This window comes from Saccopteryx leptura, chromosome 3 (genome assembly GCF_036850995.1).
Source record: "Saccopteryx leptura isolate mSacLep1 chromosome 3, mSacLep1_pri_phased_curated, whole genome shotgun sequence".
NCBI lineage: Eukaryota > Metazoa > Chordata > Mammalia > Chiroptera > Emballonuridae > Saccopteryx > Saccopteryx leptura.
This window is the reverse complement of record NC_089505.1, coordinates 71075501-71103224: the sequence shown is the minus strand read 5'-3', so window position 1 is coordinate 71103224 and position 27724 is coordinate 71075501. Positions and strand designations below refer to the sequence as shown.

The window sequence follows — 27724 nt, the reverse complement described above, 5'->3', positions numbered from 1 at the left end:
AACCACATGATAATTTCAATAGATGCAGAAAAAGCATTTGATAAAATCCAGCACCCATTTATGATCAAACCTCTCAGCAAAGTGGGAATACAGGGAACATACCTCATCATGATAAAGGCCATCTATGACAGGCCCACAGCCAACATCATACTCAATGGGCAAAAATTAAAAGCAATCCCCTTAAGATCAGGAACAAGGCAGGGGTACCCCCTTTCACCACTCTTGTTCAATATAGTTCTGGAAGTCCTAGCCACAGCAATCAGACAAGAAGAAGAAATAAAAGGCATCCCAATTGGAAAAGAAGTAAAACTATCATTATTTGCTGATGATATGATAACTGTACACAGAAAACCCTAAAGTTGCAGTCAAAAAACTACTGGACCTGATAAATTAATTCAGAAGGTGACAGGATATAAATTTTAATACTCAGAAGTCAGAGGCATTTTTATACATCAGCAATGATCTGGCTGAAAGAGAAATTAAGAAAACAATCCCCTGCACTATTACAACAACAAAAAATAAAGTACTTAGGAGTAAATTTAACCAAGTTAAAGACTTGTACTCGGAAAATTACAAAACATTGATAAAAAAAATCAAGGAAGATACAACAAGTGGAGGCATATACCATGCTCATGGTTAGGAAGAATAAACATCATTAAAATGTCCATATTATTTGCCTGACCTGTGGTGGCGCAATGGATAAAGCATCGACCTGGAATGCTGAGGTTCCCGGTTCAAAACCCTGGCCTTGCCCGGTCAAGGCACATATGGGAGTTGAAGTTTCCTGCTCCTCCCCCCCTCTCCTCCCCTCTAAAATAAATAAATAAAAAAAATAAAATAAAAAAAAAAGAATAAAATGTCCATATTATACAAAGCAATTTATAAATTCAATGCAATTCCTATTAAAATACCAAAGACATACTTCAAAGATACAGAACAAATATTCCAAAAATTCATATGGAACCAAAAACGAACATGAATGACCTCAGCAATCTTGAAAAAGAAGAATAAAGTGGGTGGTATCACACTTCCAGATGTCAAGTTATACTATAAGGCCATTGTACTCAAAACAGCTTGGTACTGGCATAAGAACAGACATATAGATCAATGGAACAGAACAGAGAACCCAGAAATAAACCCACACCTTTATGGACAATTAATATTTGACAAGGGTGGTAATAGCATACAATGGAGTAAATATAGTCTCTTTAACAAATGTTGTTGGGAAAACTGAAGAGCTACCTACAAAAAAATGAAACTAGACCACCAACTTACACCATTCACAAAAATAAACTCAAAATGTATAAAAGACTTAAATGTAAGTCAAGAAACCATAAGCATCCTAGAGCAAAACATAGGCAGTAAGCTCCCAACATCACTTGCATCAATATATTTGCTGATGTATCTCCACGTGCAAGGATAAATAAAGGACAGGATAAACAAACGGGACTATATCAAACTAAAAAGCTTTTGCACAGCTAAAGACAATATAAACAAAATAAAAAGGCAAACCACACAATGGGAGAACATATTTGACAATATGTTTGATAAGGGGTTAATAACTAAAATTTATAAAGAACTTGTAAAATTCAGTATCAGGAAGATAAACAATCCAATCAAAAATGGGCAAAAGAGGCCTGACCTGTGGTGGCTCAGTGAGATAAAGCGTCGATCTGGAAGTGCTGAGGTCGCTGGTTCTAAACCCTGGGCTTGCCTGGTCAAGGCACATATGGGAGTTGATGCTTCCAACTCCTCCCCCCCCTTCTCTCTCTCTGTCTCTCCTCTCTCTCTCTCTGTCTCTCCCTCTCCTCTCTAAAAAAAAAAAAAAAGAATAAAAAAAAATGGGCAAAAGAAATGAACAGACACTTCCCCAAAGACGACATACAGCTTGACCAGGCTGTGGCGCAGTGGATAGAGCACTGGACTGGGCTGCGGAAGACCCAGGTTCAAGACCCCGAGGTCGCCAGCTCGAGCGCAAGCTCATCTAGTTTGAGCAAAGCTCACCAGCTCAAACCCAAGGTCACTGGCTTGAGCAAGGGGTTACTCGGTCTGCTGAAGGCCCATGGTCAAGGCATATATGAGAAAGCAATCAATGAAGCACTAAGGTGTTGCAACAAAAAATTGATGACTGACGCTTCTCATCTCTCTCTGTTCCTGTCTGTCTGTCCCTGTCTATCCCTCTCTCTGTCTCTGTAAAAAAAAAACAACCACACATCGCTTCTCGGCCTTTTGGCTAAGATCAAGTGTAGTATCTGTTCTTATCAGTTTAAAAACAACAACCACAAAAAAACAAAAACAAAGAGGATATACAGATGGCCAGGAAGCATATGAAAAAACGCTCAACATCACTAATCATTAGAGAAGTGCAAATTAAAACCACAGTGAGCTATCACCTCACACCATTAAGAATGGTGCTCATCAACAAAACAACACAGAATAAGTGCTGGTGAGGATGTGGAGAAAACAGAACCCTCCTGCACTGCTGGTGTGAATTCAGACTGGTGCAGCCACTGTAGAAAACAGTATGGAGACTCCTTAAAAAATTAAAAATCGAACTGCCATTTGACCTATCTATCCCACTTTTAGGAATATATCCCAAGAACACCACATCAACGATTCAAAAAGAGAAATGCAACCCCATGTTTACGGCAGCATTGTTTACAATAGCCAAGATCTGGAAACAGCCCAAGAGTCCATCAGTGGACGAATGGATTAAAAAGCTATGGTACAGCCCTGGCCGGTTGGCTCAGCGGTAGAGCGTCGGCCTAGCGTGCGGAGGACCCGGGTTCGATTCCCAGCCAGGGCACACAGGAGAAGCGCCCATTTGCTTCTCCACCCCTCCGCCGCGCTTTCCTCTCTGTCTCTCTCTTCCCCTCCCGCAGCCAAGGCTCCATTGGAGCAAAGATGGCCCGGGCGCTGGGGATGGCTCTGTGGCCTCTGCCCCAGGCGCTAGAGTGGCTCTGGTCGCAATATGGCGACGCCCAGGATGGGCAGAGCATCGCCCCCTGGTGGGCAGAGCGTCGCCCCATGGTGGGCGTGCCGGGTGGATCCTGGGGGTCGGGCGCATGCGGGAGTCTGTCTGACTGTCTCTCCCCGTTTCCAGCTTCAGAAAAATGAAAAAAAAAAAAAGCTATGGTACATATATACAATGGAATACTATGTGGCCATGAAAAAGAAGGAAATATTACTTTCTACAACAACATGGATGGACCTGGAAACTATTATGTTAAGTGAAATAAGCCAGCAGAGAAAGAAAAATATGACCTCACTCATTTGAGGAATCTGATGAACAATATGAACTGAGGAGCGGAATAGAGACAGAGACGGGATCAACGAATCCAGAGGGAAAGCGGACAGAGGGAAAGGGGATGATAGGGTGATAGGATGGGATGGGAGCTGAAAAGCAAATCCTGGAGGGAAGGGTGGAGGGCGTTATGGGGATGAGGACAGGTGGAGATGTATTGGGGAACACGGAGGAGGGGAGGATGTATTCAGGGGGACACCAGAATGTATGTAAACACAATAAATTAATATAAATTTCATGTTAGAAATAAATAAATAAACCTGATTTACAAAATGCCTTCATGTGAAACAACTATATAGTAACAATCTTATGTGTTGTAGAATATATTTGTTTTTGGTCCATAGTTCTTGACAATGAATTTGTATAACCCCTGTAATTTCCTAAGAGAGAAGAATATGTATTTTTATATATGTAAGAAAACCATTACAGTAACAGCTGAGTTTATGCTAATGAAATAACTTAGCATAGTGTTTCAACACAGCCTCAGGAAAAAGCTAGTCATCATACAGAATAACTAGTTAGCAGGCTGCAATTTCAGCCCCAGGCCTCTAGAAAAGGAGGGCCTAGAAATTAAAGCTATATGAAATCATTTTTTTTTTTATTTTTCTGAAGCTGGAAACGGGGAGAGACAGTCAGACAGACTCCAGCATGCGCCTGACCGGGATCCACCTGGCAAGCCCACCAGGGGGCGATGCTCTGCCCCTCCAGGGCGTCGCTCTGCCGCAACCAGAGCCACTCTAGCACCTGGGGCAGAGGCCAAGGAGCCATCCCCAGCGCCCGGGCCATCTTTGCTCCAATGGAGGGGAAGAGAGAGACAGAGAGGAAGGAGAGGGGGAGGGGTGGAGAAGCAAATGGGCGCTTCTCCTATGTGCCCTGGCCGGGAATCGAACCTGGGTCCCCCGCACGCCAGGCCGACGCTCTACCGCTGAGCCAACCGGCCAGGGCCTGAAATCATTTTTTAAAGTTTTCTTTTTTTTTTTTAATTTTTTTTTTTTTACAGAGATAGAGAGTCAGAGAGAGGGATATATAGGGACAGACAGGAATGGAGAGAGATGAGAAGCATCAATCATCAGTTTTTCGTTGTGACACCTTAGTTGTTCATTGATTGCTTTCTCATGCCTTGACCGTGGGCCTTCAGCAAACCGAGTAACCCCTTGCTCGAGCCAACGACCTTGGGTCCAAGCTGGTGAGCTTTGCTCAAACCAGATGAGCCCGCACTCAAACTGGCAACCTCAGGGTCTCAAACCTGGGTCCTTCCACATCCCAGTCTGACGATCTATCCACTGCGCCACCGCCTGGTCAGGTTCTTATGTACCTTTTAACTTTCATATTTTAATCTATATTGTTTTACTGTAATAAATTGTAATTATACAGTCCACTCACGCCTTGACACTGTTTATCTTCTACATGAGAGGCAAAGTGGTCCTTTATAAAAATTAGTCAAATAATACCACTCCTTAGCTCAAAAGGCTCTACTTGTTTCTCAGCTCATCTGAAATAAAAGCAAGGTCTTAAATGGTCTCAAGGCCCTGGCCCATTGACTCAGCAGTACAGGGCTGGCCAAGCATGCGGAAGTGCCAGGTTTGACTCATAGTCAGGGCACACAGGAGAAGCACCCATCTGCTTCTCCACCCATCACCTCCGCAGTTCTTTCTCTTCCTCTCCCGCAGCAAAGTCTCAATTGATTCGAGTGTGTTGGCCCTGGGCACTGAGGATGGCTCTAGGGAACCTTTGCCTCAGGTGCTAAAAATAGCTCAGTTGTGAGCATGGGCCCCAAATGGGCAGCACATTAGCACCAGATGTGGTCTTGCCAGATGGATCCCAATCGGTATACATGCAGAAGTCTTTCTATCTCCCCTCCTCTCACTTAAAATTTAAAAAATTAAAATAATTAATTAATTAAATGGCCTCGATAGTAATATGTGACATATTACTATCTCAGAAGCTCCAGATTTCCTTATCTCATGTCATTTTCCCTCTTGCTCTCATTCCTCTATCTGGACAGGTTTCCCAGAAATTCTTGAAACATATTCACAATTCACTTCTTTAACCTTCCCACAGTCTCACATTTTATTTATTTATTTTTTGTGGCAGAGACAGAGAGAGTCAGAAAGAGGGACAGATAGGGACAGACAGACAGGAAGGGAGAGAGATGAGAAACATCAATTCTCCGTTGTGGCTCCTTAGTTGTTCATTGATTGATTTGTCATATGTGCCTTGACTGTGGGACTACAGCAGACCGAGTGACCCCTTGCTCAAGCCAGCGACCTTGGGCTGAAGCTGGTGAGCCTTGCTCAAGCCAGATGAGCCTGTGCTCAAGCTGATGACCTCGGGGTCTTGAACCTGGGTCCTCCGTGTCCCAGCCCAATGCTTTACCCACTGTGCCACTGCCTAGTCAGGCCCACAGTCTCACATTTTAAAAACTTGAGTAAGGTGACTCATATCCCTCATCTATGTGCTCAAAAATTTTTTATCAAAGAGCCATTCCCACTCATAAAAGTGCAGTTCCTGGACAAATACGCACAGTTCCACCGGCATTACTGAGCTCCGCATGTAAGGATCATCCCACGTGGTACTAGGAAATGATAGAATTTTAAATGTCTAGTGCAGACAAATAAACTATAATACATTTAAAAAAGGAAAGAGGATAGGTGATTTCTGCTCACACACACAAATGAGCAATCAGACAACACTGAGGGAGAAGTCAGTCTGGAATCCATTTCACAGAACAGAAGGAGATTATCTCATGGAAACTGAGGAAACTTTTCAGAGTTATGAGAACTGAGTATAATGAACTTTGATAGAAGGGGAAAGAATGACATAAATGCAGCATGAAAACCAGGAGTGAAAAAGGTGTTTTTCTCTAAACATCTACAAGGAAAAAGAGTTCCCATGTGTGAAGGGGTGGTTTCAGTTTCTTTATTCTCTGTCACAGTTTTGACACCTTCTCTGACTAGAATGTGACTTACTGGTCACCCATCTTTGTTGTTCTCAGCCACTCACCTGGACAGACTAGACATTGAAGGTTAGCCTGTAATGTCCATGGTTCTTCCCCCAGTTCCAATGACAGCTTGTCCAGTTTGCTGGCTTGATATCCTGCTTGTGAAAAATAAAACTTAAATGTATTGAATTGGGCAGGGGTCTGTCAAGCAGGAAAATTACACTTTAGGGAATGAACATCTTTCACATTTGCAACAAAAAGACCTTTCACTCAGGAGAAGAGAGATTATACCCCTTTTGTCTGGGGCCCTGGTCAGCAAACTGGCTCAAGAGCCACATGCGGCTCTTTGGCCCCTTGAGTGTGGCTCTTCCACAAAATACCACATGCAGGCGCTACCTCGATAAGGAATGTACCTACCTATATAGTTTAAGTTTAAAAAATTCGGCTCTCAAAAGAAAGTTCAATTGTTGTACTGTTGATGTTTGGCTCTGTTGACGAATGAGTTTGCCGACCACTGCTCTGCAGTAAGAACAATCTGAGATTCTACCATTTCAGAGAACTACCGTAATTTGGAAGAGTTAAGCAGCTGAGAAAGAAAAAGCTACAAACAGGGAACCTCTGAGTGACACAGGGGAGCTGTCCTCACCCACTGACACCAGGTGGCTGTAGATCTCCAGCATCACGTCCCGGAACAGGTCCTTCTGATCGGGGTCCAGGAGCTGCCACTCCTCCCGGGTGAAGTCCACGGCCACATCTTCAAATGTCAGGGATTCCTGCCATACATAATACAGCCATATTTAGTGAAGTGATGTTCTTTTTTTTCATAAAGATTTTATTAATTGATTTTACAGAGTTGTGCATATGGAGGGAGAAGTATCAACTCATAGTTGCTTCATTTTTTTTTTTTTTTTTCATTTTCTGAAGCTGGAAACAGGGAGAGACAGTCAGACAGACTCCCGCATGCGCCCGACCAGGATCCACCCGGCACGCCCACCAGGGGCGATGCTCTGCCCATCCTGGGCGTCGCCATGTTGCGACCAGAGCCACTCTAGCGCCTGGGGCAGAGGCCAAGGAGCCATCCCCAGCGCCCGGGCCATCTTTGCTCCAATGGAGCCTTGGCTGTGGGAGGGCAAGAGAGAGACAGAGAGGAAGGTGCGGCGGAGGGGTGGAGAAGCAAATAGGCGCTTCTCCTATGTGCCCTGGCCGGGAATCGAACCCGGGTCCTCCGCACGCTAGGCCGACACTCTACCGCTGAGCCAACCGGCCAGGGCTAGTTGCTTCATTTTTATTGTTCACTGATTCTTTGTCATATTTGTCTTGATCAGGAAAGCTAAGGTTTTGAACCACTGACCTCAGCATTCCAAGTCAACTTCATCCACTGTGACACCACAGGGAAGGCATAAAGTGATGTCCTTTTGGTCATATAAAAGTAAATTAAAAGAAATAATTCTGTTCTTTTTCTCTATATATATTTGGGTGGCTTTCTAAAGGTTTTTTTTAAAAAATCTTCTACCCTGGGCCCTGGCCGGTTGGCTCAGTGGTAGAGCGTCAGCCTGTCATGCAGAGGTCCTGGGTTCGATTCCTGGCCAGGGCACACAGGAGAAGCTCCTATCTTCTTCTCCACCCCTCCCCCTCTCCTTCCTCTCTGTCTCTCTCTTCCCCTCCCGAGGCCGAGGCTCCATTGGAGCAAAGATGGCCCGGGCACTGGGGATGGCTCCTTGGCCTCTGCCCCAGGTGCTAGAGTGGCTCTGGTCGCAACAGAGCGACACCCCGGAGGGGCAGAGCATCGCCCCCTGGTGGGCGTGCCAGGTGGATCCTGGTCGGGCACATGCGGGAGTCTGTCTGACTGTCTCTCCCCGTTTCCAGCTTCAGAAAAATACAAAAAAGAAAAAAAAGGAAAAAAAAAATCTTCTACCCTGGCTGTTAGGCTCAGTGGAAGAGCATCAGTCCACCATTTGGATGTCCCAGGTTCGATTCCCCATCAGGGCACACAGGAGAAGCACCCGACTGCTTCTCTACTCTTCCCCCTCTCATTCTTCTTTCTCTCTCTCCCTCCTGCAGCCATGGCTTAATTAGAGCAAGTTGGCCCCAGGCACTAAGGATTGCTCCCTGGCCTCCGCCTCAGGCGCTAAAAGGAGTTCAGTTGCTTGAGCAATGGAGCAATGCCCCAGATGGGCAGAGAATCACCCCCTAGTAGGCTTGCTGGGTGGATCCCGGGTCAGGGCACATGGGGGAGTCTGTCTCTCTGCCTACCCTCCTCTCACTGAATAAAAAAATTTTTTTTTTTTTTTTCCTTTTCATTTTTCTGAAGCTGGAAACAGGGAGAGACAGTCAGACAGACTCCCGCATGCGCCCGACCGAGATCCACCTGGCACGCCCACCATGGGGCGACGCTCTGCCCACCAGGGGGCGATGCTCTGCCCATCCTGGGCATCGCCATGTTGCGACCAGAGCCACTCTAGCGCCTGAGGCAGAGGCCACAGAGCCATCCCCAGCGCCCGGGCCATCTTTGCTCCAATGGAGCCTTGGCTGCGGGAGGGGAAGAGAGAGACAGAGAGGAAAGCGCGGCGGAGGGGTGGAGAAGCAAATGGGCGCTTCTCCTGTGTGCCCTGGCCGGAATCGAACCCGGGTCCCCCGCACGCTATGCCGATGCTCTACCGCTGAGCCAACTGGCCAGGGCCTAAAAAAATTTTTTTTACATTGATTGAGGGGAGAAGGAAAGGTTGGGAGAGGCAGAGGAGAGAGCAAGAGAGACAAAGAAGCAACAAATCATTCCACTTAGTTGTTCCACTTAGTTGTGTACTCATTGGTGGCTTCTCCTATGTGCCTTAAAGGGGGATTGAAACAGCAACCTTTGTGTGCCGGGATGACACTTTATCCACTGAGCACCCCAGCCAGGGCTGGTATTTTTCTTTTTTTTTCTTTTTTTTTTTTTTTTGACAGAGACAGAGTCAGAGGGTTAGAGAGAGAGAGACAGATAGACAGGAAGGGAGAGAGATGAGAAGCATCAATTTTTCCTTGTGGCATCTTAGTTGTTCATTGATTGCTTTCTCATATGTGTCTTGACCATGAGGTCACCTCTATGACCCCACACTCAAGCTGGTGAGCCTGCGCTCAAGCGGAAACCTTGGGGTTTTGAACCTGGGTCCTCTGCATCCAAGTCCAACACTCTATCCACTGCACCACGACCTGGTCAGGCAGGGCTGGGTATTTTTATTAATACATTTTGATAGAATCAGAATTCTAGTCAAGTACTAGGTCAGTGAATATTCTTCCATTCATTCAACAATGTCGGAAATGGAAATAAGTTTAACCTGACCCGTGGGGTAGCACAGTGGATAGTGTTGGCCTGGAATGCTGAGGTTGCCTTTTGAAACCCTGGCCTCACCTGGTCACAGCACATACAAGAAGAAATTGCTATGAATTGATGGTTCCTGCTTCTCCCCCTTTTCTCTATCTCCTCTTGAGAAAATCAATAAATAAAAATATTAAAAGAAAAAAATGGTTTTGGCCATGGCTGGTGGCCCAGTGGTAGAGCATCAGCCTGGCGTGTGGAGGTCCCAGGTTCAATTCCTGGTCATGGCACACAGGAGAAGCAACCATTTGGTTCTCCACCCTTACAACCCCCTTTCTCTCCCCCCCCCCCCCTTCCCTTCCAACAGCCACAACTGGATTGGTTTAAGTGCTTAAGTCCCGGGCGCTGAGGATGGCTCCATGGAACCTCTGCCTCAGGTGCTAAAATTAGCTTGGTTGCAAAAATGGCCCCAGATGGGCTGAGCATCCATCCCATATGGGAGTTCCTGCGTGAATCCCGGTTGGCGTGCATGTGGGGTCTGTCTATCTCTCCTCCTCTCACTTGGAAAAAAAGAAAAGGTTTCAGTGATATATACCATTAAATGCTCTTGCTAACACAAAAACATCTTCAATCTCTACATATTTGAGCACTGTAAAGAAAAAAAACAGTTCAGTTTCCTTCCTCTGCAGGGAAAAACCCCGGTCTTCCCTCCTGTGTGTTTCTTCCCTGAGAGTGTCCTTTACTATGGAGACACCACCAGTAGTAATTCTCTATGACACCAGTGGGCTGTCCTACAATTTAACTCAATTCGGACACTATTGCCCGAGATAACCTCAGATTGCACAGGTTAAGCTCTGGGTCCTGTAGACTGCCTCCCCCACCCACAGCTTCAGATCTAGTTGCAAAATCAGGCTGTCACCTGGGCTTCTGACTAACCAATTATAGCTCAAAGCTTCTAAGAACCTCCTACTTGGATTTGAATTGATAGAGCAGCCTGACCAGTGGTGGTGCAGTGGACAGAGAGTTGACCCGGCACTCTGAAATCCCAGGTTCGAAATCCTGAGGTCACTGGCTTAGGCACGGGCTTATCCAGCTTCACTAACATAATCCCAAGGCAGCTGGCTTAAGCCCAAGTTTGCTGCCTTGAGCAAGGATTCATTGGCTCAGCTTAAACCCTCTGGTCAAAGCATGTATGAGAAGTAATCAAAGAACAACTAAAAATGATGCAACTACGAGTTGATGCTTCTCATCTCTCTCCACCATTCCTGACTCTCTCTCTCTCCCTGTTTGTCTGTCTCTCTCACAGAAAAAGAATAAATAAAGGAAAAAGAAAATAAAATTTGCTAGAGTAGCTCACAGAACTCAGGGAAAGAATTTACTTATGTTTAATGGTTTGTTATAAAAATGATACCGGATACAAATAGACATACAGTTGCTTAGGGTACGGACAAAAGGACCCGGAGCCCCCATCCCCCTTCCACGCTCGCCTCCCTCGCTGCACCTCCCTGTGCTCAGCAACCCAGAAGCTCTCCAAACCCATACTTCTGGGATTTTTCTTAATATATAGAATTAACTCCATTTTTAGCCTTTCTCCCATCTCAAAAGCGCTGCCAATCATAACTTGCACTTTCCAGTAACTGACCCTCACCCAGAATCCCACCCTGGTCACCTCATTAGAACAAAGGACATTCCTGTCATCCAGGAAAGGACAAGGGTTTTAAGAGTTTGTGCCAGGAACCCGGGTCATAGACAAATATATGTTTTCTGTCATTTTACAAACATTTATTTGCCAATATCAAATTATATGCTACTTATGACTACAAAAACATTACAAAATTCACCATGAGCAGTTGAGTCAAAAATAAACCAATAATGAAAGACTCCAGATGTTAGAATCACAAGACAATGCATACTGATTTTAGTGGTTAACATAATTAAACAGCCTGACCAGGCAGTGGCACAGTGGATAGAGCATCAGACTGGGACACAGAGGAACCAGGTTCAAAACTCTGAGGTTGCGGGCTTGAGCACAGGCTCATTTGGTTTGAGCAAGACTCACTAGCGTGAGCGCAGGGTTGCTGGCTTGAACACAGGATCATAGACATGATCCCGTGGTCACTGGCTTGAGCCCAAAGGTAGCTGGCTTGATCAAGGGGTCACTCGCTCTATTGGAGCCCTCAAGTCAAGGCACATATGAGAAAGCAATCAATGGACAACTAAGGAGCTGCAACAAAGAATTGATGCTTCTCATCTCTCCCTTCCTGTCTGTCAATCCCTATCTGTCCCTCTCTCCATCTCTCTGTCTCTGTCACACATACACACACAAAAACCCCTATAATTAAACAAACAGAATAAACATGTATAAGCCACAAAAAAATTATTACATGATTAAGCAAATTTTTAAAGAAAAACTACTCTTCAAAGATTATCTACATTAACATACATATGTACAGACAAATGCGTTTGTCTATGTGCATATGTGCATGTGTGCATGTGTGCATCATTAGGCAGGCTTGATAACATATTAGATAAAATGAATAACAGTGGTAGGAAACATGAGACGTAAGGTCTGTCAAGGACTGAATTGAAAGACTCCGCCAACCACATCACCTCTACATAGCACCATCACAGACCGAAGGGAACTTCAGACCTATGAGCCAAAAAGCGCAAAAAGCCCTCAAGAAACTGGTCTGCCTTCTCCTCATGGTTGATGCCTATGTGATATAATAAGAAATACACACATTTGGTCTTTAGCCTGTTTGGGCACAGGACCTCCTAAAACCCTTGGAATGTCCTAAATGAGAAGGGTAAGAGGGTCGTCCTTTGTTATTCATAATCAGCCCCTTTCAAACATACCTGAGTTTACTCTAATGAGGTGACTCTTGGCGGGTTCAGAGATACCTTCACAATAGGGGCTGGTTGCCAAGGGAACCGACCTTGTGATTAGAAGGTTGGAACTTTCCAGGAGGGGAGAAGACTGGAGACGGAGTTATTCAACAATGACCACGGACTTAACCCAGCACACCTATGGAATGAGACCTCCATAAAACACCCTAACTACAGGCTCCTGGAGGTTCCAGGTGGGTGAGCACATGCAGGTGGGGGCAGGCGGCGTGCCTGGAGGGACCCGGAGGGTCCTTGTCCTTTCCCTCTCACCCTGCCCTGTGCGTCTCCTCCGTCAAGCTGTTCCCAGGAGAAGCCTTTAAGATAAATCAGTAAATTTAACTAAAGTGGTTTCCTGAGTTAGTGAGCAGTTGTAGTAAATTATTCAACCTGAGGGTGAGACTGCAGGAACCTCAGATTTGTAGCCAAGTCATAGATATGGGCATCCCAGGAACTCAACACTTAACATTTAAAGAGAAGGCAGTCTTGTGAAACTGAGCCCTTAAATTCATGGAGTATGACAGTACCACCAGGTGATTAGTGTCAAAACAGAATTAAACTGGACATAGTCTGGAGAGCTGCTTGGTTGTTGGTGTGGCAAAACCCACACATTTGGTGGCAGCAGTGTTCTGAGTAGAAACAGATCATTGCAATCCCTCCCATGTAACTCACCACGGCTCCCCTGTGCCGGCCATCAGAGACATCACACACACACTGACAGCTGATGGAAAACACAGGCTCTCGCAGTCACATGTGACATTCCAGCATGAACATGGAGTATGAATCCTAGGAATAACATATTCCTGAACCAATATACTTCATTGCACTGTGTTTTTTGTTTGTTTTTTGTAACAGGGACAGAGAGAGAGACAGAGAGAGGAATAGATAGAGATAGACAGAGGGACAGACAGGGATAGAGACAGGGAGAGATGAGAAGCATTAATTCTTCACTGAGGCACCTTAGTTGTTCATTGATCACTTTCTCATACGTGCCTTGACCACGGGGGGACAGGGGGAGGGGGCTACAGCAAAGCCAGTGACCCCTTGTTCAAGCCAGCGACCTTGGATTCAAGCCTGTGACTCCACACTCAAGCCAGATGAGCCTGCTCTCAAGCCTGCGACCTCAGGGTTTCGAACCTGGGTCTCTGCATCTCAGTCCAACTCTCTATCCATTGTGCCACCGCCTGGTAAGGCTAACTGCACTGGTTTCAACAGACAAATCGATTGAGAAGTAAAAGAAAGAAGTAAGAAACCAAAAGTCACCTGGGCCTGGATCATGTTCTTCTGACTGAGAGGAGCAGCTGCTAACGGCATGCTGCGGCTCTAGCTCTTCCGGATCAGCACTACGTTTCTCATCAAAAATGTGAGTCCTCAGTCAAGGGTGTCCCCAGAATAAACGATAGCAAGTCCTGGAATCTCCTCCTCCTCCTCCTTGATCCCCGTTCCTGGGAGGCGAGCACCTGTGGGCTGAACAGCAGATTACTCTGAGTGGCACATCCTCTTTGGGCCCAGACGCTCTCACTGATGCTGGGCACTCACCTTAATCAGGGCCCCGAAAGAGCTATCTGTCCTTTTATTAAGTGTCCAGAAGACTTTCCATCTGGGCCAATAAAACAAAACAAAACAAAACAATCAGACTATCTGGGATGTACATCTTACTTTTTCTTAAAGTGGAAGCATTAAGACAATGAAAGGGATGTGGGAAGGAGGAGCAACACAGTGACCCCTTAGCACCCGGGGACCCTCAAGCAGATCAGGTTTAGGAAAGCAGACATACAGACAGTTAGAATACACACATTTTTTCTTTTAAACCATGTGTATCCGTGCACCTCTTTAAAAGTCTTCTTATGCCCCAGGTGCATAGACTTCAATTTAAAGAACATTGTGTTGCCTAACCTGTGGTGGTGCAGTGGATAGGGTGTCAAACTGGGACACTGAGGTCCTAGGTACGAAACCCCAAGGTCATCAGCTTGAGCGTGGGATCATCAACCTGATCCCATGGTTGCTGGCTTGAGCCCAAAGTTTGCTGGCTTGAAAAGCAAAGACACTGACTGGTGTCCAAGGTTGCTGGCTCAGCTTGAGCCCCTCCCACCCCATCGCCCCCATCAAGGCAAGTATGAGAAGCAATCAATGAACAACTAAAGTGACTCAGCTACTAGGTGCTGAGTCTCATCTCCCTCCCCTCCAGGCCCTGTTTCTCTCTCTCTTGCTAAAATAAATAAATTTTAAAAAGAACGTTGTATTAAGCAAATAATAAGCATTATCTTATTTCATTTCTCATTACTATCCACTTTTTGTTACTCTACTGAGTATTATATGTCTTAACAAATACAAGATACTGACTTACTCTGAGCAGTACATTCTCTTCAGGCCCAGATGCTGTCACTGTTGCTGGGCACTCACCTTAAATCAGGCCTCCAAATGAGCTATCTGTCCTTTTATTATTGCTCTAGCAGTTTTTATACCTGGGCCAATAAAACATAACATTCAGAATATCTGGGAAGGTTTGCCTACCTTTTTAAATTTGTTCCATTTAGCCTGACCTGTGGTGGCACAGTGGATTAAGTGTCAACCTGGAATGTCACAAACCAGCACTACTCGTAATTTTGCAGGTCTAGAGTGGGAACGCAGGGGATTAGAAAATAAACACAGAAAGAAAAAGAATGGGATGGGGAGGTCTTCTGGTGGCTGATGGCTTACCAAAAGGAGGCTGCACTTCCAAAAGCTTTCTTTTTATAGTGTAAAGCAAAGCCCTTTGCAAATCAAACAGGGTTCAGATACAAAGAAGGCTTAGATACAGTCACATTTCTGAGGCAAACCAAGAATTCCCCCAAGTGCAGAAACCCCCCCACCATGCATAACATTTTAACTTCACAAAACAAAGGGTAAAAAGAAAACTGCCTCCAGTCTCTTTGGTGGACATGGGGGATGGGACAGTAGAAACCATCAGCATCACAGCTAACACGGAGCTGTGGGGAAGGGCATGTAAATCGCCTTTACCAATTTAATCAAACAATCGGAGTTTGTGCGGAAGAGCTCAACCCTTTGGCTTAAGTCTTCAAGTGCGAGGACTTTTGTCAGCTTGTAGTCTTCCACGCTGGAATGTCTAGGTCGCCCGTACAAAACCCTGGGCTTGCTCACTCAAGGCACACAGGGGAGTTGATCCTTCTCCTCCTCTCCAACTTCTTCCTCTCCTCTCTCTAAAATCTTAAAAAAAATTTTCTTTTTCATTTAGTTTTGTACTCACTGATTGCTTCTTGTACATGCCCTGACCAAGGATGGAATCCATGTCTTTGGCAGACAGGGATGGCACTTTATGCACTAAGCAACCTGACTAAGGCCACCGCCTTAGTTTTTTTAAAGTACAAACAGAAAGACTTAAAGGGGTGTAAATATGAGGAGCAGCACAGCATGACAGCTGAGAGTCAGGGGACTCCACAGGCAGATTAGATTTAGGAAAGCAGACATGCAGACATTTAGGATGTGCACAAATTTTTTAAAACCATGTGTATTTACACACCTCTTCAAAAGTCTTTTTACATCTCAGCATGTATAGACTTATATTTGAAGAGCGTTATGCTAAGCAGGCCCTGGCCGGTTGGCTCAGTGGATAGAGCATCAGCCTGGTGTGCAGATGTCCCACGTTCTAACCCCGGTCAGTGCACATAGGAGAAGTGACCATCTACTTCTCTTCCCCTGCCCCCTCCCTCTCTCTCTCATTTCCTCTCGCAGCCAATGTCTCCTTTGGTTGGAACGTCAGCTCCAGGCACTGAGGATAGCTCAGTTGATTCGAGTATCGGCCCCAGATGGGGGTTTCTGGGTAGATTCTGATTGGGGCACATGCGGGAGTCTAACTACATCCCTTCCTCTCACTTAAAAAAAAAAAAGAGAACATTATGCTGAGCAAATAATTAGGGGACATACAAGAGACAATCAATGAACACATCATAAGTGGATGGAACAACAAATCGATATTAATGTCTCACTCTCTCCCTTCCTTTCACTCTCTTAAGTCAATAAATAAAAAAAAATTTAATAATCTCATTATTAAAAAAATGCTAGCCAGACCAGCTGCTGGTGCAGTGAACAGAGCGTTAGACTGGGACGCAGGGGACCCAGGTTCAAAACCCCGAGATCACCAGCTTGAGCGTGGGTTCATCTGGTTTGAGCAAGGCTCACCAGCTTGAGCCCAAGGTCGCTGGCTTGAGCAAGGGTTCACTCACTCTGCTGTAGCCCCCCGGTCAAGGCACATATGAGAAAGCAATCAATGAACAACTAAGGTGCCCCAACAAAGAACTGATGCTTCTCATCTCTCTCCCTTCCTGTCTGTTCCTATCTGTCCCTCTCTCTGTCTCTGTTTAAAAAAAGGAAAAAAATATCATGTGATTACAGAAGTATTTAGAGTAATGATAAAGACCAGCAATTTACTTTGGAAATGCACCAAAACCACCAGCAATAAGACTGATTTATGAACAGAAGAATGGGTGGTGTGTTAGTTAATGGGTAGATCTAGTCTAGTGCTGTCACTGGTAAAATCTAGGTAAAAAATATTTAAAATACTTTCAATATTCATGTATGTTTGAAAATTTTCACGCTAAATGTGCAGGCACAGAAAGATTGTAATTTTAAGAATTTAGTAAGGTGACTAAATATAAAATAAATGTTTAAAATTTATTGCTGTTTTATGTTATAGAATATTATAAAAAGAGTTAGAAAGTACAGCACATTTACAACTCAACAAAAATTTGTACTCTTGACCAAAGATAAAAAGCAGTAGACAAATCCATGTGTAAATGCAAAATCATAAAACGTCCTTAAAAATGATATTTTAAACCAGGGGTCGGGAACCTTTTTGGCTGAGATAGCCATGAACGCCACATATTTTAAAATGTAATTCCGTGAGAGCCATACAACAACCTGTGTATGTTACGCATTATCCAATAAAAATTTGGGCCCTGGCCGGTTGGGTCAGTGTTAGAGCATCAGCCTGGCATGCAGGAGTCCTGGGTTCGATTCCCGGCCAGGACACACAGGAGAGGCGCCCATCTGCTTCTCCACCCCTCTCCATCTCCTTCCTCTCTGTCTCTCTTCCCCTCTCGCAGCCAAGGCTCCACTGGAGCCAAGATGGCCCCGGCGCTGAGGATGGCTCTGTGGCCTCTGCCTCAGGCGCTAGAATGGCTCTGGTTGCAGCAGAGCGGCGCCCCAAGATGGGCAGAGCGTTGCCCCCTGCGGGCGTGCTGGGTGGATCCCGGTCGGGCGCATGCGGGAGTCTGTCTGACTGCCTCCGGTTTCCAGCTTCGGAAAAATTAAAAAAACCCAACAAACAAAAATTTGGTGTTGTCCTGGAATACAGCTGTGATTGGCTCCAGCCACCCACAACCATGAACACGAGCAGTAGGAAATGAATGATTGTAATACATGAGAATGTTTTATATTTTTAACGTTATTTTTTATTATTAAAGATTTGTCTGCGAGCCAGATGCAGCCATCAAAAGAGCCACACCTGGCTCGCGAGCCATAGGTTCCCGACCCGTTTTAAACATTTTACCTATATATTAATATATGCAAGTGCTTAATGAATTCCCTTATAAATACCACCAGTCAACATGTTAAATTTGTAAATGTTTTTAATATAACTTAAATTAAAACAAATCACAGACCCATTTATGCAATATATCCGAATAATATCAAAGCCTAACGTTAAAATGTACTACAATTTTGACAAGGATTATCCTGTGCAAACAGAATTTACAGGGACACCTATGTTCTTTTTCTTGTGTCAGAAATAATCTGAAAAGAAATGGCCAAGAGGAACGTGTAGGAATTTTGTAGGACAAAGACTAAGAGCTGTATCTCAGATGGAAAACAATCTACTATAAGATATTCATATAATGGACCTACGGAGCATCACACCATAAACTTTTTTTTCTTTTTTTACACTTGGTCTTAGCCTAAAGGCCAAAAAGTTACACCCCCCCCCCCCAAGCCTCCGGAGGGGATCCACCAGGCAACCACATCTGGGGCTAATGCTCTTGTACCGATTTCAGCACCTGAGGCTGATGCATTCCAATAGAGCTATCAGCAGTGGGGCTGATGCTCCAACCAATGGAGCCGGAGCCATGGCTGCGGGAGAAAAGAGGAAGAGAAGGGCGAGTGTGGGGGAGAAGCACATGGTCGCTTCCTCTGTGTGCCTGAGGGCAGATCAAACCCCTGACGTTCAAACAGACAGCCAATGCTCTATCCCCTCAGCCAAAGGCCGGACCGAAGTGAAAACACTTTCTTTCTTTTTTCTTTTTTTGTATTTTTCTGAAGCTGGAAACGGGGAGAGACAGTCCAGACAGACTCCCGCATGCGCCCAACCGGGATCCACCCGGCACGCCCACTAGGGGGCGAAGCTCTGCCCCTCCGGGGCGTCGCTCTGCCGCGACCAGAGCCACTCTAGCGCCTGGGGCAGAGGCCAAGGAGCCATCCCCAGCGCCCGGGCCATCCTTGCTCCAATGGAGCCTTGGCTGCGGGAGGGGAAGAGAGAGACAGAGAGGAAGGGGGGGGGGAAGCAAATGGGCGCTTCTCCTATGTGCCCTGGCCGGGAATCAAACCCGGGTCCCCTGCACGCCAGGCCGACGCTCTACGGCTGAGCCAACCGGCCAGGGAAAACACTTTCAAATACTTATTTTTCAATTACATGTAACTAATATTGTTAGTTTCGGGTGTACAAGGAACTTTCATTTCTGTTAGTTAAAGACTACGGGGTGTAGGAGTCCCGGGTTCGATTCCCGGCCAGGGCACACAGGAGAAGCGCCCATCTGCTTCTCCACCCCTCCCCCTCTCCTTCCTCTCTCTCTCTCTTCCCCTCCCGCAGCCAAGGCTCCATTGGAGCAAAGTTGGCCCGGGCGCTGAGGATGGCTCCATGGCCTCTGCCTAAGGCGCTAGAATGGCTCTGGTTGCAACAGAGCAATGTCCCGGATGGGCAGAGCATCGCCCCCTGGTGGGCATGCCGGGTGGATCCCTGTCGGGCGCATGCGGGAGTCTGACTGCCTCCCCGTTTCCAACTTTGGAAAAATACAGAAAAAAAAAAAAGAAAAAAAAAAAAAAGACTACGGGGTGATTTGGTACCAAACCTAATGGTGAAGAAGGTCCCTGGACCTGAAAGGCAGTAGGGAGCTCTAAACCCACATGATTAAATCTGGGCGCGCAGCCCAGGTCTGAGCTCGGCGCAGGCGCAGGCGTCAGAGCCGCAGGATGATCGGCCCCCACGCGCCTAGGAACTCCAGACGCTCACTCATACCACCCGGCCACTTGGACCCCGAAGGCGTTCATTCATCGTTTAGCCGCAGAGCAAATACAAACCCCAAAGAGAGTTAACAGTGAAAAACCCAAAATGTGTCCCTCCGGATTAAGTCCTTGATCTCTGGAGATTTTTAACCACAGCACCGCCGCCTCAGGTCACAGGCGCCCCTTTCTAACGCGCATTATGGTCCGGTTAGGGCTCCCCTGCAATGCCGCTTGCACCCCCCGAGGGGGCTCGGACAAACACTCCCCACCCACTGACCTCCCAAGAACCAGACACTGACCCGATTCTCTTCAGAAATCACTATAAGGCGTCAGCGGCTGAACTTAATTTGCTGAGCTTTGTCGCCCTTTCCTCATCACTGGCAGACGGTGGCCGAGGAGGGTCTCAGGCGTTTATGCAGATTAGGACACCCGCATTTCAGACTTTTCCCTGAGGCAACATGGCCACCTTCTTGTAGTGGCTAGTGGGGACGGCCATGTTGGAGGAGTGGCTGTACGGAAGGCAAAAAGGCTAATTCTGCGTGTATGAGCAAAAATACCTGGGTGGGGGGGATGTTGGGCAAACCAATGTGTTTCAAGTGTGAAACAAGCGTGTTTGGTTTGCTCACTTATATAAATATTTTGCATTGGCGCGGGCAGCGCCAAGTGTGTATAGTCTGTGGCAGACTGCTGTGCTTACCCTCAGGGAGGTGGACTGGAAGTTGAGGCTTGCCTTCCTGCTTGGGAGAGGCTGTTTGCTATTGTTCGCTGGAGAATGTGTTTTTTTGCCCCAGCCTCTTTTGCAAGAGAGAGCTGAGGGCCTTGGGAGCCTTGCTGAGGTTGAAGAGGACAGAGGCCAGAGGGCAGAGATAGAGTACAGAGAGAGAGCTGAGAGTCCGGAGGGTGAGTCCATAGAATGAGTCCCAGTTGTGGAACCCGAGACCGAGTTGGAGTTTAGGAGCCCTGATTTCCACCTGGCCTGTTTGGCTGGGGGTGCTGACGCTGGTGGGGACCTGTGAGTCCAGGAGAGTCTGGAGAATGAGTCGGGGCTTTGGGAGCCAAGAGAGAGGGAAGTGGTCTTCTGCCGGGGTCCAGCCCCGGGGGGAATCCAGGGGTCCCACAGGAAGAGATGGCATCAGCGCAAATCGAGTGAGAGAGCCGAATTCTTTATTTTCTCTTTATTCTCTCATTAGCATTTACTGCCAGGCATCTCTCCAATGGCTGGTCTAGCTTTCTTTTTATACATACACACTAAGTTACAATCACATGGTATTTTGAATACATTGATTAATCATTGTTTTAGTTTCACTATGGTTACATATTTCCAGGTAACAGTTAATTCATTTCTATAAGCTATAAATCAGGTGGTAAGTCATTCAAAGTATAGTTATACCATAACTTGAATAGCAATAACAATATTGGTACAAACTTCTAAAAGATCAGTACTAATTAATAACTCTACCTTACTGTTGTTGTGAGTCAGGGGCGCAGAGAGAGATCAGCAGACAGAATCATCAAGGACTAGCAAAGGACCACCACTGGCTCAGGCAAATGGCCCTGAGTTCATGCAGTGTCCTAATTTTATTCACAAGACTTTAAAAAGCTTGTTTACTGAGAAATTGGCATAACATCAAGAGTAACTTTTGCTTAAAGATACATAGAGTGCACCTGCAAGATAGCTTAGTAGCAACATAATATCAGAAGGCATTAATTGCTATTGCTTCTATGGATCCCACCACATTCCTCTACTTATCTGAAGGGATAACCTTGGAAAGTACAAAAATCTTATAAGAATATTTTACTGAGAAAAGCCCAGCAACTGCCTTCAGTCACATAGACCTGTTTCAGTGACCCGCCTTCAAGTCACAAAACAATTCTCTTAGCAAAACATTCTTTTCTTGTTGGCTGTGTTCCCATCCAAGGCCATGCAATGGGTTATTCCACTACACCTTACCTAAGATTCTATTGTCTAGTCAAATTTTATTTATTTACTATATTCATACACTAATTAAGTTCTAACTTTACTTTTCTCAGAGTGTTCCACCACCTGCAGGTCAGGTATGCAAGAAGAAAGGAAAGTTTCTTTACTCTACCACATGAAAAGGCTAGGGAGGAAAAGTGATGAATTAAGTGAAGGCTGAAAGGTGCTCTGTATATAGTTAGTTTCCTACCTATTCATAAGTCACAATCTATTCTTTCTAACATGATTAATAAGAAGAAATTATCCTACAAACTTAACCCTTTACGAGGGATATCATAGCCAGCCTCTTATGTTTATGAGCCCAGTTCAAGGGGCTTACAGGTTTTTCTGTGGAACTCACACCCTCTGTCTCATTTCCAAAGAAATTACTATGAATCTACAGGGAAAGCACGGTACTATTATCCCTGTGCCATAAATAATAGCATACACCCAGAAAAGGGGGGATATAAGGCTAGATTAATTCAAAAGGTCAAAGGAGGAAGTATCGTTGTGCCTTTCCTCTGCGGTGACTTTGTCAACCATTGGTCTTCTCTGCTGTGACCTTGTCAGCCAGCAGTTGTGGATCTTCTTCTGCTGTGACCTTGTCAGCCAGCAGTTGTGGAGCTTCTCCTGCTGTGACCTTGTCAGCCAGCAGTTGTTGATCGGCTCCCGACAGTCTTCCCTGCCTGTTTTGCTTGTAGGGAATTGTAAAGCCAGTAGCCACGGCCACCATCACAGCCTTCTGGCTCATGCAGGTTTGCATTAGATTTGGACAGATGGTAATGAAACAATGGAGCCAAGAACTGGTGGGCCATTGCCTTTTTAATTCTAGCTTGCACCCGGCGGGTGAGAAAATATACACTGGGAAAATGCTTCCCTTTCTATTCAGGGCTCCCAAAGCCACTGACTCATCCGAGTTTTCCTAGAATCAAAGGTTTCTAGCTCACCAGCCTTATTCACCTCTGTTCCCCATCTCCTTCTCTGTGCACAAAATGGCTTCTCCTTCAGTACTCCACCATCTTGGCTGCTTCTCCTTGCAATGCTGATGGTAGGAACCGAAAGAGTGAGCCCCCTCCCCCCACCCCCACCCCATTTTATAGTATAGAAATCCAAACCTTTAATCCAATATATAAATAAGGAAGTCTCTGATACAAAGTAACTTATCTGAGGCATAAGTGGGATTCCTCATAAGAGTGCACCACCCCACATCCTGCAGCAGTCAAGGGTGTGGGGAAAAGCTTCGTTTTGAAAAGATCTTAGTATTAAAAGGGTGGGAAAGGCTTAGTCTTAAAACGAAGCCTTAGGCTATGACTTTGCTGGCTTATAGCCTGTTCCCCATACCCAATGCAAACTGTAAGCGAGCAAATATATAGATGTTGGGCAGATAAAATATATTATGCTCACCTTGTTAAAGATGGCACTTTCCACATGGAGGCCGTCGCCCAGGTGATATTAATGTGTGTCTCTGGGCAGGCAGGATCTTTGTAGCCTGGGGCATGGTTTTGGGATTAAGCCTTGCCCACCCTTTTTGATGTGGGGTGGTACAATCCAATCATGCCTGGAGAAGTGACTTTGTATTAGAGACTTCCCTATTTTGTATATTGGATTAAAGGTTTTGAATCTACACTATAAAATAGGGGCAGAACGGGAGCTTGCGCTCTTGGTTCCTGAGATTATCATTAGAGGAGAGAGCAGAGAGAAGAGAGCAGAAAGAGGCCATGTGGCCAGGAGAAGCAGCCAAGATGGCGGAGTATTGAGTGAGAGGCCAGTTTGTGCAGTTTGACGCTGGAGAAGGAAGGAGATGGGGAACAGAGGTGAATAAGTCTGGTGAGCTAGAAATCTTTGATTCTAGGAAACTCGGATAAGTCAGTAGCTTTGTGAGCACTGAATGTGAGTGGGTTTTGGAGCCCAGTGTGTGTTTTTACTTGCCCGCCGGGTGCAAGCTAGAATTAAAAATGACAGCCCATCAGTTTTTGGCTCCGTTGTTTCTTTACCGACTGTCCGAATCCAATGCGAACCTGCATGGGTCTGGCGGCTGTGATGGTGGCCCTGGCTCCTGGCTTTACAATAGATCATATTTGAAAACTTATTTGACCCACAGGAATCACCCATCTAACTTGGAACCCTCTGTGATTTGGACTGGACAACTTTAGTTAAAAGCCCTGAGTGACTGTCTCTTGGATGCAAACACCAAGAAACTGTGTGAGGGAGTGACCTTTGTGCAGACACAAAAAGGAATGCATGTGAACAGGCTTTAGAAAATTAGCCTAGAGGTTCTAGATTGCCCCTCCATTTGTGCTTGTTAATTAGCAAAAGAAAAAGAATGTACTGACCAAATTAGCCCTTTCCCCTTGTCAACAAAACTGCCACTAGTCATTCTTTCCCCTTATCACCCGATTCCCCTCTCTCATAATCCTGTTACCTCTGTTCTGCTCCTGATTAATAAAAGCTAAGGGAGAAGGAAATTCAGGTCTTCTTTGCCTCCTTTGGCAGGTCTCTACCTCTTCCTCTTGACATCAGTTTGTGTCTGGAGTAGGTTTTTTCCAAGCAACACTGGTAGTTCCCAGCAGGCTGTAGGACTAAATTTGCTCATCCACCATTACAAGAGACTTTAATAAACGGAATGGCCCACCTTTTTCTGGCTCCATAGTTCCTTTACCATCTGCCCGAATCCAGTGAGAACCTGCATGGCTGCAGCAGCCCCTGGCTGTACAGGAGATAAGAGATCACTGAACATGTCCCACTTCCTGACATCTCAAATCTTGATTAAAAAAAAAAAAGATGTATGTGCTTAGGCCCACGCCTACATAACTTTTACAAAGACAACTTTATCAAAATGCCTTTAGGCAGTTGACTAGAAAACTAAAATGGCAGTAATGTTTACTGGGGACTAAAGTTAAGAAACAGCTCAGACCATACCACTGTCTTACAGGAATTCAAGGCAACTATACAGCATGAAACTCTTTTTTCCTGCATTCGTTCTGTAAAGCCAGTAGCCACAGCCACCTGGCTATGCAGGTTTGGATTTGATTCGAACAGACAATAATGAAACAATGGAGCCAAGAACTGGTGGGCCATTACCTTTTAATCCTAGCTAGCACCTGGCAGGCAAGAAATACACACAATGGGAAAACACTTCCCTTTCTATTCAGGGCTCCCAAAGCCACTGACTTATTCGAGTTTTCCTAGAATCAAAGGTTTCTAGCTCACCAGTCTTATTCACCTCTGTTCCCCATCTCCTTCTCTCTGCACAAACTGGCTTCTCCTTCAGCACCCCGCCATCTTGGCTACTTCTCCTCTCCTCCATGTGGCCTTACTCTGCTCTCCCTAGAACGTAGTCACTCTTCCCCGGAACGTGATCTCTCTTCCTTTTAAAACCATTTGGCGTGTGTAAAGCCAGTAGCCAGGGCCGCTATCACAGCAGCCTGGCCCATGCAGGTTCACATTGGATTCAGACAGTCGGTAAAGAAACAACGGAGCCAAAAACTGATGGGCCATCATCTTTAATCCTAGCTTGCACCCGGCGGGCAAGTAAAAACACACACTGGGCTCCAAAACCCACTCACACTCAGTGCTCACAAAGCTACTGACTTATCCGAGTTTCCTAGAATCAAAGATTTTTAGCTCACCAGACTTATTCACCTGTTCCCCATCTCCTTCCTTCTCCCTGCACAAACTCTGCACCAACTAGCCTCTCACTCAACACTTCGCCATCTTGACTGCTTCTCCTGGCCTCCTCCACGTGGCCTCCTTCTGCTCTCTGCTCTGCTCTCTCCTCTAATGATAATCTCAGGAACCAAGAGAGAGCTCCCGTTCTGCCCTCATTTTATAGTGTAGAAATCCAAGCCTTTAATCCAATATACAAAATAGGGAAGTCTCTAATACAAAGTCACTTATCTGGGGCATGATGGGATAGTACCACCCCACATCAAAAAGGGTGGGCAAGGCTTAATCCTAAAACCAAGCCCCAGGCTACAAGCCCACAGAGACACACAGTAATATCACCTGGGCAATGGCCTCCACGTGGGCAGTGCCATCTTTAACAAAGTGAGCATAATACATTTTATCCGCCCAACAGTGTGAAAGCCCTCCCCCAACACACATTAATATAATCACGCCCATCCCAAGCAAGAAGGGCAATTAATATTATCACCTGGGTGACGGGCTTCCATGTGGCCAGCGCTATCTTTAACAAAGTGAACATAATATATTTCATCTGCCCAACACGGCCCAAATGGGATCCATCCAGTAACCCTGTCTGGGGACAATGCTCTCGTCAACTGAGCTATCCTCAGTGCCTGAGGTGGATGCTGGGACCAACAGAGCTACTGGCTGCAGGAAAGGAAGAGACAGAGAAGGGGAGAGGGAGGGGAAGAGAAGCAGATGGTCACTTCTCATGTGTGTCCTGATGAGGATCGAACCTGGGAGCCACTCAGTCTTCATAGAAGGCCAACCACAAATAGATTTGAGCCCATTTTCTAGTAGAACTTGGCTTTGTAGTAGGCAAACAGAAAGGAGAAGAGCAAGAACAATCTTCCAGGTACAGGTCACCAAAGAAAAGACAATAATCCAGGCCTCAGTTGTATTTCCACTGGAAGCATGTAAAAGTGTTGGAGACTGCAAGCTGACAAGGCCTTGAAATTTAGATTTGTAGAGAACAGAGGTGTGGGGGATTGGCAGTGAACTGACAGGGTCCTTGTTGCCCATCCGCCCACCTCACTTGCTTAAATTGCTAAAGGCTAAACTCTTCCCCACAATCTCTGACTGTTGAAGTTGGTAAGGGCAATTTACATGACCTTCCCCACAAGCCATGTTAGCTGTGATGCTGATGGTTTCTATTCTTCCCATCCCCCATGTCCCTCAGAGAGACTGGAGACAGTTTTCTTTTTACCCTTTGTTTTGTGAAGCTAAGATGTTATGCATGGTGGGGGTTTTCTGCACTTGCGAGAATTCTTGGTTTGCCTCAGAAATGTGACTTTGTATCTAAGCTCTCTTTGTTTTGCTAATGACTTTGCTCTGCCCTATAAATAAAGTGGTTTGGGGGTGGAGACTTGCTCTGCAAGCCATCACCTGTGCAATGGGGTCCTCCTGACCCCATTCTGTTGTTGTGAGTCGGGGGGGGGGGGGGGTGCAGAGAGAGAGATCAGCAGACGAAATCATCAAGGACTAGCAAAGGACCACCGCTCACTCAGACAAATGGTCGCGAGTACGTGCTGTGTCCTACTTTTATTCACAAGATTTCAAAAAGCTTGTTTACTGAGAAATTGGGATAACATCAAGCATAACTTTTACTTAAAGATACATGGAGTACACTTGCAAGATAGCTTAATAACAACATAACATCAAAAGGCATTAATTGCTATTGCTTCTATGGTTTCCACAACATTCCTCTTTAAATCAAGGGATAACCTTGGAAGGAACAGAAATCTTATGAGAATGTTTTACTTACAAAAAGCCCAACAACTGCCTTCAGTCACATAAACCTGTTTCAGTGACCCGCCTTCAAGTCACAAAATAATTCTCTTAGCAAAACATTCTTTTCTTGTTGGCTATGTTCCCATCCAAGGCTATGCAATGGGTTATTCCACTACACCATCCTATTTCTTTTCTTTTTTTTTTTTTGTATTTTTTCTGAAGCTGGAAACGGGGAGAGACAGTCAGACAGACTCCTGCATGCGCCCAACCGGGATCCACCCAGCACGCCCACCAGGGGCGACTCTGTCCACCAGGGGGCGATGCTCTGCCCCTCCGGGGGTCGCTCTGCCGCGACCAGAGCCACTCTAGCGCCTGGGGCAGAGGCCAAGGAGCCATCCCAGCACCCGGGCCATCTTTGCTCCAATGGTGCCTTGGCTGCGGGAGGGGAAGAGAGAGACAGAGAGAAAGGAGAGGGGGGGGTGGAGAAGCAAATGGGCGCTTCTCCTATGTGCCGTGGCCGGGAAATGAACCCGGGCCCGGCCCCCCCCCCGCACACCAGGCCGACGCTCTACCGCTGAGCCAACCGGCCAGAGCCACCATCCTATTTCTTTCTGTGTTTATTTTCTAATCCCCACCCGAGACTTGAAAAATTATGAG

At 46.0% G+C, this 27724-nt stretch overlaps 2 protein-coding genes, 1 non-coding gene and 1 pseudogene across 3 annotated transcripts in view; 2 read left to right on the top strand and 2 right to left on the bottom strand.

Moving 5' to 3' along the window:
- The window catches only part of LOC136399226 (zinc finger protein 615-like), a 28448-nt gene extending 8433 nt beyond the window's left edge, over positions 1 to 20015 (bottom strand). The window contains exons 1-6 of the mRNA XM_066374214.1: positions 19995 to 20015; positions 15424 to 15630; positions 13963 to 14023; positions 13687 to 13890; positions 6892 to 7018; positions 6308 to 6400 (exon numbers count right to left, since the gene is read on the bottom strand). Coding sequence (XP_066230311.1) covers positions 6308 to 6400; positions 6892 to 7018; positions 13687 to 13737 — 271 coding nt within the window. The 5' untranslated portion in view covers positions 13738 to 13890; positions 13963 to 14023; positions 15424 to 15630; positions 19995 to 20015. The remainder of the gene's footprint in view (positions 1 to 6307; positions 6401 to 6891; positions 7019 to 13686; positions 13891 to 13962; positions 14024 to 15423; positions 15631 to 19994) is intronic.
- LOC136399234 (zinc finger protein 615-like) overlaps positions 1 to 27724 on the bottom strand; it is a 213868-nt gene that overhangs the window by 115659 nt on the left and 70485 nt on the right. The window lies entirely within an intron of this gene.
- Positions 2214 to 2329, top strand: LOC136401772 (U2 spliceosomal RNA; annotated as a pseudogene).
- Positions 7764 to 7839, top strand: TRNAD-GUC (transfer RNA aspartic acid (anticodon GUC)). The gene has a single exon. It is a non-coding gene; the product is annotated as a tRNA-Asp (tRNA).